Genomic DNA, 14,826 nt, shown 5'->3' on the forward strand with positions numbered 1-14,826 from the left:
GTGATACGGGTTTAGACCAACATGAGGGTCGAGTAAATGATGACAGAATTTTTATGTTGGGGTGAACTAATCCTTTAAGCCATGAATAAATAGTCTGTTGGACCTCTCATAATCACCCACAATCCATATTCATATAGAACTTTACACCCCGTTAATCATGTCTTTTAGAGCAGGCCCACCTCTTTACATCCTGGGTGATTGGGAACCTCATAACTACTAGCGTGGAGAGGCTGTCCAGCGTTAACAGGATTCAAGATCACCTTATCTCCAACTACCACCTGAAACGGTGTACAAAAGATTTAGTGACTGGCTCCACATGACTGTCGCAGCCACATATAACTGAAAAGCAAATATGTACATCACTATCATTATACAGAAGGGGGCAGCAATCTACAAACATGTAAACTTGGATTAGCTCAGTAAACCTGCTTTAAATGAGTATGAGGATCATTTGCATGCATTTACCTAACTTTATGGGCATGTATGTAGCTCTGCATGTGTGTCCAGAGCATATGTGTCTATATGCGTATAGGTGTGCAGGTAAACATATGAGTTTGAAGAAATGTATGTGTGGGTGTGTATAGGTATAAGGGTGAATCTCATGATAACATTCCCAGCTTTTACGCCCCCCCCCCCCAAAAAAAAATTATGCTTATTTTTGGGACCATTAAGATTATAATTGTTTTGCATTTTTTATGAAAATTAGGTACATTTTCCCCTCAAATTCTGATTATAGTAATGCATCCAGATGTTTTTGAGTTTTCTGTCATTCTCATTATTCTCTCTAATTCTAATTAGATTCTCATTATTCTAACAGTATTTTTTACAAAATACACTGGCGGGCAAAAGTTTGGAATAATGTACAGCTGTTGCTGTTTCGGAAGGAAATTGGTACTTTAATTCACCAAAGTGGCATTCAAATGATCACAAAGTATAGTCAGTACATTACTGATGTAAAACACAGCCCCATCATTATTTGAAAAAAGTCATTTTTGATCAAATCTAGACAGGCCCCATTTCCAACAGCCATTACTCCAACACCTTATCCTTGAGTAATCATGCTAAATTGCTAATTTGGTATTAGAAAATCACTTGCCATTATATCAAACACAGTTGAAAGATATTTGGTTCATTTGTTTTTTTTAGTTGCCACAGTATGCAATAGACTGGCATGTCTTAAGGTCAATATTAGGTCAAATATGGCAAAAAAAGAAACAGCTATCTCTAGAAACTCATCAGTCAATCATTGCTTTGAGGAATGACGGCTATACAATGCTTGAAATTGCCAAAAAAAAAAATACGATTTCATACAGAGGTGTACACTACAGTCTTCAAAGACAAGGACAACTGTCTCTAACAAGGACAGAAAGAGATGTGGAAGGCCAGATGTACAACTAAACAAGAGGATAAGTACATCAGAGTCTCTAGTTTGAGAAACAGACGCCTCACATGTCCTCAGCTGACAGCTTCATTGAATTCTACCCACTCAACACTCGTTTCATGTACAACAGTAAAGAGAAGACTCAGGGGTGCAGGCCTTATGGGAAAAACTGCAAAGAAAAAGCCACTTTTGAAACAGAAAAACAAAAAGAAAAGGTTAGAGGGGGCAAAGAGTGGTGGTGGTGTAGTGGACTAAAGCACTGAACTGGTAAGCAAAAGGTTGTTGGTTCAATCCCCACAGCCACCACCATTGTGTCCTTGAGCAAGGCACTTAACTCCAGGTTGCTCCAGGGGGATTGTCCCTGTAATAAGGGCACTGTAAGTCGCTTTGGATAAAAGCATCTGCCAAATGCATAAATGTAAATGCAAAGAAACACAGACATTGAACAACAGATAATTGGAAAAGAGTGTTATGGATCTTAATCCCATTGAGATTTTGTGGGATCAGCTAGACTGTAAGGTGCGTGAGAAGTGCCCGACAAGACAGCCACATCTATGGCAAGTGCTACAGGAAGCGTGGGGTGAAATGTCACCCGAGTATCTGGACAAACTGACAGCTAGATTGCCAAGGATCTGCAAAGCTGTCATTGCTGCACATGGAGGATTTTTTGATGAGAACTCTTTGAAGTAGTTTAAGAAGTTCTGAACATTTTTTTCAAACATTATTAATATCCTGACTATAAACTGTGATCAGCTGACTGCCACTATGGTGAATAAAAGTACCTATTTCTTTCCATAAGAGCAAAATCTGTACATTATTCCAAACTTTTGGCCACCAGTGTATATACAAAAATTATACAGTATGTTTTTACAAAACATATACAGTATATATTTTTAGAATTATTCTATATTAAAATCTGCATAAATTGGAGGCAGTACAAACAAATACTTCAATGTATAAATAATTTGGCAATTTAAATACTATGTAATTATATTTAATTATTCTTTTTCTTTATTTTTTGCATTACAGTAATTAGAAAGAGATTTTTCTTGGGAAGTATGTTTGACTGTCATTAAAATAATATCACAATACAAAAACTCTCAATGGCTTTAAAAATAGGCTTAATTTTTTTATGCAAATTATAATTTCTTATTTTTTAAATTTGATTTTGGGGTGAAATTTGACACAGACATGTTCTTGGCATATTTTGTGAGATTCAACCATAAAGCTTGTGTATATTGTGTGCCTACTGCTGAACGGATTGTATGCGTGAGTGTGTTAATTACATTGTCCCCATTGGTTCTGAGCTTCCAGAATGGCTGGATAAAAAGCCAGGAGCCTTCATTGCCCATCCCATCAAGAGTTACTCGCATAGCGTTCTTCTCCAGCAACGCTGGGAGACGCTTATTCACTGTCAAATACTTGTTACTCTTCATGTGCAGGAGCTGAAAACAGAATAAAAAATAGATGAACTGTTTCTACTTTGCAAAACTCTTATTTAAATAATTCTCCATTATAAAATGGACAGTTCCAGCTCCAAACTATTTATAGGAAGAGCTACTGTACATACAAGTTGATATGCACAGTTAGGAAAGAATAACAACAGAATTCTATATTAATGCACCAAGTTGCTACAAACCATTAAAACTGTTGAAGCTGAAGTGTGTAATTTCTGCACCATTAACATCGCCAAACAGAAGAACAAAAATAATGATTGCTTTCAACCAGGTTCGCTCCCAAACACTTATCCTGTCTGCCATTAGTCTGTCATGTTAGGCTGATCAGATGCTAAAACAAATAGAGCAATGTTTTAATAGCACCAAAGAGCCACTGTGTTTACACTTTTCGGAAATCAACTTACAAATAGCTTACATATAGTTGTCTCTACACATTAAACTGGGACAGGACAAATTATTTTAACATCAAATTTCATCAAAACAACAAATTACACATTTCAGCTTTAAAATGATTAAGCTAATTAAATTATATGGCAGAAAAATTGTTAGACATTGAATTATTAACTGAACGTTTATGTCTCATATCACATTATTCCCATTATTTTATAAAAGCAATAAGCCACTCAAGGCTATTCGCTTTGCATCGTACCCAACAACACCCCTTAACTGTGCCAAGTTCACTGCAACATACAATCTCTTGTGGCTTATTGCTTTAAACAAAACACTGCATGTACAAAGAGTTAATTAATAACAACATACTTTGGTGTTGTCTAAATTTCGTGAATGGGTACGTTACAGTATGGTAGCACCACCTCAGGCACTGTGTGACAGCTGAATGTCAGTAAATCGAGCTATCACTTTAAACCACCAATTCCTCAATGATGTCTAGAGTGTTATTTCAGCAATAAAAAAGGTCCACCACAAAGTCATGCATTAGAAAGATTGCATGGGTTTGTTTAAATGCAGAGATGGGCCTTGTCACTTTATATGCAAAGTTCTAATGTGATGACAAATGCAAAGTGAAACAAGTTCACACTGAGATGGAGAAATGTGCAACTGATTATGGTTTGGTTAGAGGACTATTTGTCCCTGCTGATAAACCCTGCATGTGCTCACATGAAATTAAATGCCATCATTCAGCTGAGCATTACACAAGACACTGGTCTATGTGCCCAGGAGCTCTTTTAATTGGCATGAACATATAAATATATATTGAGTGTATATGCAAATAATTCATAATTCAAGTTTAATCATTTCTCTGATATATGCATGATGCAACAAGGAAAAGCATTTTTAAAAACACCTTTTTTCTATGCCAGTGCCACAGTCTTAAGCACTAACTAGGACTCTCTGTGGAAAGGAACCAGATAAACATGTTGGCTGGATTTCTAAGCAAAAACTGTAATCCAAAAAAATTACTGGGCATGGGAAGCTCTTTTTTTAGTTTAGAATACTGTATGGTATCAAGAAAAGGCCTGGCTTCCTATAGTGCGTGCATCACTATCTGTAACTGACGTCACTAAGAGTAAGGAAGCACGGCATTTCAATATTTGCCTTTTTTTGTCTTTCTCTTTTAAAGTCTACAAGAAATAAAAAATTGTATGTTGTTAATTCCGTTGAATATCACTCCATACTCAACATAACAGAAACAAAATGGTTTGCACATGCTGTTTCAGGTTGGCATAAACTTTTGTTTATAACTAAGTTGTATCTTAGTGTCACAGAATAACTCAGAATCCAGAGTTACAGTGTTGGTGGTTGGCCTTTTTGTAAATCTTGAATAAAATGCATGATTACTTTGGGTAACTAGGATACCTCTTAATCTTTTGTTTCTAGAAAGAGGTTTATGGCACAGAACTGAACAATTCAGAAATTTCTACTCCTCAATACAAGGGCTTCAAAGATTTTACCCTTAGGTCAGATTAACTGGACAAGATTGCCGTTTAATTAAAGGTATAGTTCATCCAAAAATGAAACAATTATCTCATCATTTACTCAACTTTATGCCATCCTAGATGTATATGACTTTTTTTCTTGTGTAAAACAAAAGTTAAGATTTTTAGATGAATAACTCTGTAGGTACGTATAATACAAGTGAATGGTGGCCAGAACTTTGAAGCTCCTAAAAGCACAAAAAGGCATCATAAAAGTAATCCATATGACTCCAATAGTTAAATCCATGTCTTCAGAATCTATACGATAGGTGTGTGTGAGAAACAGATCAATATTCAAAAAACAAAATTAGAATGTGAAAGTGGAGATTGATAGTAAAAAAGGATTTAAATATTGATCTGTTACTCACTCACACCTATCATATCGCTTCTGAACACATGGATTTAACCACGGGACATGTATGGATTACTTTTATGCTGCCTTTATGTACTTTTTGGAGCTTCAAAGTTCTATTTCAAAGAGTTGAAATATTCTGAAAATCTTTGTTTGTGTTCAGCAGAAGAAAGTCATACACATCTGAGATTGCCTGAGGGTGAGTAAATGATGAGATAATTGTCATTTTTGGGTGAACTATTCCTTTAAGCTTTACTACTACTCCTTTAACTTTAGTTAAAACTTTAATTACTAATTGAAATAATTATTTTAAAGGCACTATGTCTTTGTAAAATATATAAAAAACACAGAGATGTAAATGTCGACAAAAACCCGGCAGATAAAGTATCATGCTGACATTAGATAACATTGAATCTATCAGAACCTCATTAACATATATAATTTAATTCATTCTGTGATTCTCACCTGAATGACACTGCCATATTTTACAATGTCCCCATGGACCTTTTTGTTCTCAGAATCATTCTGTTTCTGTTCCAGGTTAGCTGCATGCTTTGGTACAAGCAAAGAGATAATAAAGAATGAACAAAGAGCAGAAAGCAACTTAATAGATCTAGCTGTATATGACATCATCTGAAACGTGAACCAGCAGACTAATTCAATAGATCAGATTACCTTTTTCTTTCAATTCACAACCGTATTCAAAAAACAGTTTGATTATGTAAAGTGATCAGAATTGTAAATAGTCTCTTACTTGTAATTTCTGAAGAAGCACCATATCTCCAATCTTATCCTTCTCATGTTTGGCCTGTTTGGCCTTCCAGAACTGTTTCTGGGCAGAATATCGGTTCATGGGATACACTTTAAAGAGGCAATCTATATAAAAAAGAACATCAGAGAACACCAGCATCAGTCAGATTATTTTCCAGTGTGTCTGTTTTGGGTAAACATGACTTATTCTCCAAAGAACACTTTGCACAAAAATTACACCACTGTAAAGTGAATATGTTTTAAGGAATATAAGGAATATTTACAATTTGCTTCAGACTTTCATGGGAAACAGAAAAAGAAGAACCGTGCTAGACATTTTTATCTAAAATAAACTTTTGAATCTACTTTATTTCGAATAAAGAGAAAATACAACTACTTTCCGATACCTCTTCCCAATAATGCAGCTTGATGGTTAGGGGTGTATGGTTTGAGGTTATTTTGCTGCATCGCTGACCCAGTTAGCACTAACTAACCAAGACTAATGTAAATAGTAGCTTCATAACCAACATTAAAGTAAACATTATCTTACAGCCATGACTAAAAACCTTCCAATGAAACACTGAAATACTACTTTTCAAATCTGGCTCTGCCTGGAAAATTAATCATGAAATTACATTAAAGGAATATTCCGGGTTCAATACAAGTTAAGCTCAGTCGATAGCATTTGTGGCATAAAGTTGATTACCACAAAAATTAATTTTGACTCGCCTGTCCTTTTCTTTAAAAAAAAAGAAAAATCAAGGTTACAGTGAGGCACTTACAATGGAAGTGAATGTGGCCAATTTTTGAGGGTTTAAAGGTAGAAATGTGAAGCTTATAAAAGTACTTGCATTAATTCTTCTGTTAAAACGCATGTATCATTTGAGCTGTTAGGTTGTTTAAATTGTTGTTTTTAGTCATTTTAGGGTTTGTTGACATTACATCGTCATGGCAATGAAGTTGTAAAATTGGCTATAACTTTACACAGAAAAGGTTAGTAAGTGATTTTATCACACTAAAATCATGTTTACACGCATATACTTTATGTGTTGTGTCTATACTTTTGAGTGAGTATTTTAACATTCAAAAATTGGCCCCCATTCACTTCCATTGTAAGTGCCTAGATATTTGCTTCTTTTTTTTTTAAGGTGCAGTATGTAAGATTCAGAAACCCTTCTTATTAATGACACCTGTGGCCATTAAGCAAACTGCAGCCAGCTACCTGTTGCTCGTGCTCATGTACACACTCCATAGGGACGCGAGCGAGCATCGGCCAAAGCAATGACGTAACGTACAAAGAGGCTGAACGTGATTCACCGGCATCATGCTGACAGATGAGGCAGCATAATTAAATTTACACAGTTAAGATTGTTGTACTACAAACTTTGAGACTGTATATTATATTTGACTCTCCAGTGCTGGAACAGGGATAAAACAAAGTGTGGATATAGGTCTGGCTATGCGAGACTGTAGTTTGAAGTAATCACTTTTCTTTGCATGATACATAGACTGCATTTATATGATAGCCTATGTCGGCCTTAGCTAGCTAGCCAGCTTAAACAATAGCTGTTAGCTAAATTTGGTGGATGTTTATAAAATAGTCTGTACATTATATATATGTTGACACAATTCAGGATTGATGTGATTCCATCACAACTGTCATTTTGATATATTGATGCACTATTGTTTTATAATAATAGAATGTATATATTTTCTGTATAACCAAGTTACATTACACTAATGAATGGGTCTTTTTGCATTATCTTGAACATTGTCTAGCATTCATTTCATGTGTTATTGTAGTTTAGCTAAAATTACACAGATCAATTCTTATGGCACCATATTTCACATGCTTTGCAGTTATGTAAGCTTACCTGTCCAATAAGAAGAATGCCAATTCAGGGTCGGTTTTGGGGGAACGAAGGTCCCTCCAGGAATCAAATGCCATGCCGATGTTCACTGTAGTTTTCGCTCGACCACAACATCGTTCCCGCTTAGCCAGATGGGATTCAGTAGATAAATGCTTTTTTGTTTTTTTGGCTTACTCGGAGTTTGTGTAGGAGACGGTGTTGTGCTGGGAGCCGGACGTTTGCTGGATTCCATCTCTAAGATAACGTTAGCTAGTGTCGCAGTTTGTTGTCGCTGTTGAATAGCGGAAGAGAAGTTACTGTCTGAGGCAAGGCTCTCGGGAGCACGCATAAATGTCACATCCTTTGGATTTTCCCGGCAAAAGCGACCCGCTCCCTTCACATGAAAATCAGTCTACAGGCTTTAACAGGCAACCTAGGAAGTCCAGGAAGGGCTCATTTTTTAAGTTGCGTTACAAGCCGTTCACACATTTGCAAAAAAAAAAGGACGAATATTACATTCAAATTTTTACATGTTGCGCCTTTAAAGAAAAGGAAGGATGAGTTTGAATTAATTTTTGTGGTAATCAATATTATGCACAAATGCTGTCGATTGAGCTTAACTTGTATTTAACCTGAAATATTCCTTTAAGCTGTGTTAAAGACTATTTTTAAAAAGTATGATGCACCTCTGAATTTTTTGGGAGGGTTGTCCAGATCTCCACCTGCTGGCTCCACAACACAACGGTCATCTACCAACCTTTGAATGTAAAAAACAGAGTTGTTTGAGTGTTGCAATAAAATAATTCTTCAAAAGCCTCTGAGAGCCATTTCAGCACCAGGGGTCAAATTACATTTTGGGTCACAAGTTCAAAAATGAGCTTCAGTCCAGGCCTGAAGGGTGCATGTGCTAATTTTCACAGATTTCTGATGGACATCCTGCTAAATATTTTATCATCTAGGGGGCAAATGTTCTGCCAAAGTTCCTTCAAGGTCTAAATATATCATATATGAATCCTATTTGATAATACCCTAAGGGTAACTAGCCACTAACTATAGCAGTCTTTGGGGGTTTTTTAGAAACTGGTTAAAATATGCTTATAGGCTGCCAAGCCAGTTCAGTAAGAAACTTGGTGAGCCTGTCTAACAGAATTAATGAAACAGCCAGAGGGAAAAGCCCTGGATGCTCTGAGAGCTGCACTATTGACCGCATAAAGATTTCTATTCCTGAATAACATTTGCTTTTTAAGATGACTGTCTCCCTCTTTTTGTATCTTGGCCTGTATCCAAAACTGTGGTGGTATTTCTGACATTAAAACAACCATAAGTTCTTGGCTGAAATGTCAATACAGTGAGAAATTGCACTAAACAAGGTTTCTCAATAACAATTCATCTTACAAAAGGTTTTAATCATGTAAATTTAGGTCAATTTGACCTTCAAAACTCTATTTAGGAGAGGGAATACCCTCTTTCACCCAAAAATGGATGAAAATAGACTCACTCTCATGACATCCCAGATGTATATGGCTTTTTGTCTTCTGCTGGACACAAATTTTGTCACAAATTGTGAATTGACTAAATCAAAAGAAGAACACTTAGAAGAGAAGAGCACTTAGGAGGGCTGTTCGAAAGTGGAGATTTATTGTAAAAAAAAAAAAAAGATTTAAATATTGATCTGTTTCTCACCAGCACCTATTATATCGCTTCTGAAGACATGGATTTAACCACTGGAGTCGTATGGATTACTTTTATGCTGCCTTTAAGTGCTTTTAGAGCTTCAAAGTTTTGGACCCTGTTGACTTGCATTGTATGGATCTACAGAGCTGAAATATTCTTCTAAAAATCTTAATTTGTGTTCTACAGAAGAATGAAAGTCATACACATCTGGGATGGCATGAGGGTGAGTAAATGATGAGAATTACAATTATTGGGTGAACTTTCCTTTTAAGCTAATGTTTTTGTTTTGTTTGATTTTGTACTATTTGAGTGAATTGTCCTGTGGAAAATTAGGCAGCTTTATCAATCAAATAGGTTATGTAATAGAGTTCTAATAGAATGTTGTAGCTTATAACATTTTAAAAACAACTGTTATTGCTATTGTTGATAACCTGCAATCATGGAATAGAGCTGAAAATTAATAATTTATTCCTGGGACTAGCACCTACCATAGCCTACAACAAAATTCTCAGCATTAAATATCCAATACAGTATTTATTCAAACAGGCTTCACAATCCAGGCTGTGACTGCACTGCTACAAACACCTGTGTGCAGCTGCAGTTCTTTGCAGACCAGAACCTCTAACACATCAAAGGTCAGACAGTATGACAGCGTTTTAGTGCCATGTTAAAAAAAAAAAAAAAAAGAATCCAAGATTTCCAAGAATAAAGTAAAAATTTCGAGAATAAAGTCATAGCATTATGAGATTAAAGTCATAATATTTTGAAAATAAAGTCAAAATTACAAGAAAAAAGTCATAGCATTATGAAATTAAAGTCATAATATTTTGAGAATAAAGTCAAAATATTTTAAGAATAAATCGTGAGGAAAGTAACATCAAACAAAGCACAAACAGGCCTCAATTCTATGTAAATTAGGCTCATTGTAGATTGGGCTTCATTCACAAAAATTACCTGCCGCAACTTAGATTGCGCTATTACCACAAATAAAAGTATTAAAAAGTAGTAAAAGTGAATTTTATTTAAAATAGATGTTTGTGGACATTTTCAACCCATCATATCAGCAGTAATTCATCAAACACTAAATGATGGAGAGCATTATAGCTTAGCATATAAGTGGCATTCAACTGATCACAAAGTATAGTCAGGACATTACTAATGTAAAAAACAGCCCCATCACTATTTGAAAAAAGTCGTTTTTGATCAAATCTAGACAGGCCCCATTTCCAACAGCCATCACTCCAACAACAGTAATTATGCTAAATTGCTAATTTGGTACTAGAAAATCACTTGCCATTATATCAAACATAGTTGAAAGCTATTTGCTTCGTTAAATGAAGCTTAACATTGCCTTTGTGTTTGTTTTTGAGTTGCCACAGTATCCAATAGACTGCCAAATCATCTCTTAAACATGCCGAAAAATTGTGCTTGACTACACAGCGCATCTGTGTTCAGTGATCAGTGGTTGATGAATTACTGCTACATCAGAGTCTCTAGTTTGAGAAATAGATGTCTCATGTCCTCAGCTGACAGCTTCATTGAATTCTACCTGCTCAACACCAGTTTCATGTACAAAAGTAAAGAGAAGACTCAGGGGTGCAGGCCTTATGGAAAGAATTGCAAAGAAAAAGACACTTTTGAAACAGAAAAACAAAAAGAAAAGTTTAGAGCAGGCAAAGAAACAGACATTGGACAACAGAAGAGTGTAATGTAGCTTAACTCCATTGAGCTTTTGTGGGATCAGCTAGACTGTAAGGTCGTGAGACTGACAAGATGAATTCATGGGGTGAAATGTCACCTGAGTATTTGGACAAACTGACAGCTAGATTGCCAAGGATCTGCAAAGCTGTCATTGATGCACATGGAGGATTTTTTGATGAGAACTCGTTGAAGTAGTTTAAGAAGTTCTGAACATTTTTTTCAAATTGTAATAGTAATTTTTTCACACTATCAATGTCCTGACTATACATTGTGATCAGTTGAATGCCACTTTGGTGAATAAAAGTACCAATTTCTTTCCATAAAAGCAAAATCTGTACATTATTCCAAACTTTTGGCCACTAGTGTAGGTCTTTAGTTCAGTACTGATGTCTGTCATTTTAATCTTGTTCTTTGTGCATCTATTCAGGTCCCAGCCAAAGAAACAAAACTTTAGGCTATGTGAGAGCCCACATCGTGTGCATTCATATTACATGCATTTATTGCCTCACTTTCATTAATCTCTATGAAGTTGAGAACTATTTGACACCCCATCTTACTAAAGCCATTATTATTCCTATAATTAAATTCTGTAATAGTTAATCAATTGCAATGCTTTGGCAAGGTTACAAACAACTTTCATGTTTGTCAGTATTTCCACATTATTTTCATTTTGAGAAGACAAACTCCTGGACATATTTGCCAATGTTTCAGCACCTTTGGACCAGACAGCTCCCATAACACTTAAATATACTTTAACGAGCAATCTACATGCTGGTTTGGGAAACAGCTGTTACTCCATCTTAAAATAACAAGTGACGTTAGTTAAGACGATCGTAAACGCTTAAGTTGCAACGTTATTGGGAAACCCAGACATGGTCTGCTTTTTTGTTGGTTTTTGCTCTCAAAACAATACTATAACTGAGGGGTTACCACATTCACTATTAATTAATTGTGCCTGGTAAAAGCACTATTTATTAGGATGCTGCAAACCATCGAATTTGACCCTGACTTGACTGTGCATGTCCACTGTGATCCAGACACCTAAATCATCTCTTAAACATGCTGAAAAAGTGTGCTTGGCTACACAGCACATCTGGATAGGCTATATGCCAAGCTATAACGCTCTTCTCCATCATTTGATCAGTGTTTGATGAATTACTGCTGATATGATGAGTTGAAAATGTTCTCTTTTAAACATCTCTTTTAAATAAAATTCATTTTACCACCTGCTTTTATTAGTGGTAATAGCGCAATCTAAATTGCGGCAGGCATTTTTTGTGAATGAAGCGCAATATACAATGAGCCCTTTAAATAATCAAGACGCAGCACAATATCAGTGCTGTTTGCGCCTGCTAAAATAGATTGCATGTTGTTAATGAATAAAGTGCAGGCTTTTGAAATACAATATGCAAAAGTTGCGCAACTGTTTAGTGAATCTGCATAATGCCTTGAAATGGACCTCTATAATTCACAGCAGTTCCAATTATTTTTCACTTCACTTGAGAGCAAGCCTGTATCTTGCCTCACTTGACAGGCGCCCACAGGTGTACTAATTCCTATACTAATGCACACCTCATTCAAGAACAGAGAGCTTTCATAATGCCATGACTTTATTCTTGTAATTTTGACATTGTTCTCAAAATATTACAACTTTATTCTTGTAATTTTGACTTTAATCTAAAATTTTACGACTTAATTCTCGAAATTTTGACTTTATTCTCGAAATATTACGACTTTAATCTCATAATGTTACGACTTTATTCTCGAAATTTTGACATTATTTTCAAAATATTATGACTTTATTCTCGAAATTTTAGATTTTTTTTACGTGGCACTAAAACGCCGTCGTAAGACAGCAACAGAGTGACAGCTGTAGTTTACGCTTGCATGTACAATTAACAATGAAAGTACTTTGCTGCAGAGTCTGGGGTGAAGGCAGGAAGACAGTGAAGTCAATAATAAGTCACTTACCCGAGGGTGCTTATAAAACCATTCACAGTTCCTTCTGCATAAAGGGATACAATATCCCCTATATGCAAAAAACTGGACGCTGAATCAGACATCTTCGCTATTTAAAGTCTGGATGCTTCAATATGATCTTAAGAACCCCGACCACTTTTCTTGACAACTCTTCCTGATAAAGCGGGTGTAGGCACGCGCTTCACCCACAGTTACAGTATAAATACATCCCAGTAGAGGTGGGAATCACGCAAAAGGACAAAGCAGTTTATCACTATGTGCAGCCGGGAACGGTGGCCAGACAGTAGCAGATGTGAGTTGATCTTGGACCTTGGATGTACCTGAGATCTTAGTGGTTCAAACCAGGAAGCACGCGCAACTTTGTCAAGTCAAAACACGCCTGTAAGGCAGGGCATCACGTGGAAGAATACTGATGAGACAGTTCACACTGCAAGTGAGCGACGCTCAGGAAATCTTAAAGATATATTATTATTATTATTATTATTATTATTTTAAAGTTTCTGAAAATCACTGTAAATATTTCCATTCCTGTAGCTAAGCGTTATATGCACAAACAGAATTTACTAAAATTATAATAATTAAATTATAATTATAATAAATTGCAGAATTATCGCTAGAAGTCGACTACTTACAGTAAATGCTCTTAAAACTATTACAAATGTGCTTTAATGAGATCTTTCCTGTCCTATGATTTGTAATCGTTTGTTCTTTATTTGTATTTCTTCAAATATTTATTTATTCGTTATCTTTTTTTATCTGTATGTATATGTTTATTATTTATTGATTTATTTTCATTTAGTTTTATTATTATTATTTGTAATATTAATATTTTATTTTCAATTTTAGCCTGTGACTCATTGAATGTATTCATACATTGTTCAGTCTGTAACTTTGAGCGATTTGTTGTGTATTGTAAATTGTAACAAATATGTTTTTCAATTAAAAATATAGCTAGAATCAATGAAGTTACTGGATAGTCAGTCATAATTAAAGCCAAAAAAAAAAAAAAAGAAGAACTAGTATGAACTAGTAAATTTTATTTTTGCTTATTTTTTATTTTAGACTTTTAGACTCGTTTTGGTCTGGATTCATTAATATACTTCTGGCATTAGGGGCTGTTTACCAAGAACACAAATTGTGTCTGTCCATGCTGTTTTCAACTGTGTAAAAATCGTACATTAGCGTCTGCCAGCAGGAGGAGTTAATCCCTTGAATGTTGGGACTCCCAGCTGAGTTATTGGCTTCAAAAGCTGAAAAAGCTCATCAAAATGGTTAGAATTTTTTTTCTGTTGCATGGGCGGGGTCTTGTGTTCTTGTGTCAAGTGACCAATGAGCTTCTTCTTTATTGAATAACTGACAAGACTTCAGCATGGCACTAAGCTGCATATTATCACAAACGCTGATTGTAATCCAAAGTGATTCTGTCACCAAGCATTTTCCTGCCTTTTTTTTCATACACTTCATAAATGACATCAGATAGCGGAGCCACAACAGTCTGTTTTTACTGAACGTTATTTCTTTACTCACTGAAAGCTGCATAAATGAACATACATGTTCTTTGGCAAGCCTCGATGGGATAAATACACGATCATGCATTTTCACAAGGTAAACTTACTCCATGAATCGCACACCTGGCTCGTTTGGAGCATTTGTTTCAGAACCTGGTGCGTTTTCTCCCATGGATTGTTATATTTAAAATAGAACCTTGTGAAAGTGAACAGAACCAGTAAGAAAATGCAACATCGTA

General features: G+C 35.5%; 1 protein-coding gene across 3 annotated transcripts in view; it reads right to left on the minus strand.

The window, feature by feature from the left end:
* Nucleotides 1-13,426, minus strand: part of LOC127424647 (inositol 1,4,5-trisphosphate receptor type 3-like) — a 52,159-nt gene extending 38,733 nt beyond the window's left edge. For 2 of the 3 annotated variants that reach the window (XM_051670004.1, XM_051670003.1), the window contains exons 1-6: nt 13,071-13,426; nt 8,411-8,481; nt 5,879-6,000; nt 5,590-5,676; nt 2,668-2,826; nt 180-278 (exon numbers count right to left, since the gene is read on the minus strand). In XM_051670004.1, the coding sequence (XP_051525964.1) occupies nt 180-278; nt 2,668-2,826; nt 5,590-5,676; nt 5,879-6,000; nt 8,411-8,481; nt 13,071-13,162 (630 nt within the window). In that variant the 5' untranslated portion in view covers nt 13,163-13,426. Of the gene's footprint in view, nt 1-179; nt 279-2,667; nt 2,827-5,589; nt 5,677-5,878; nt 6,001-7,748; nt 8,017-8,410; nt 8,482-13,070 lie in introns of those variants that run through there. The other variant, XM_051670005.1, reaches the window with a different exon arrangement.
* Nucleotides 13,427-14,826: the final 1,400 nt, after the last annotated feature.

This window comes from Myxocyprinus asiaticus, chromosome 33 (assembly GCF_019703515.2).
Source record: "Myxocyprinus asiaticus isolate MX2 ecotype Aquarium Trade chromosome 33, UBuf_Myxa_2, whole genome shotgun sequence".
Lineage (NCBI taxonomy): Eukaryota > Metazoa > Chordata > Actinopteri > Cypriniformes > Catostomidae > Myxocyprinus > Myxocyprinus asiaticus.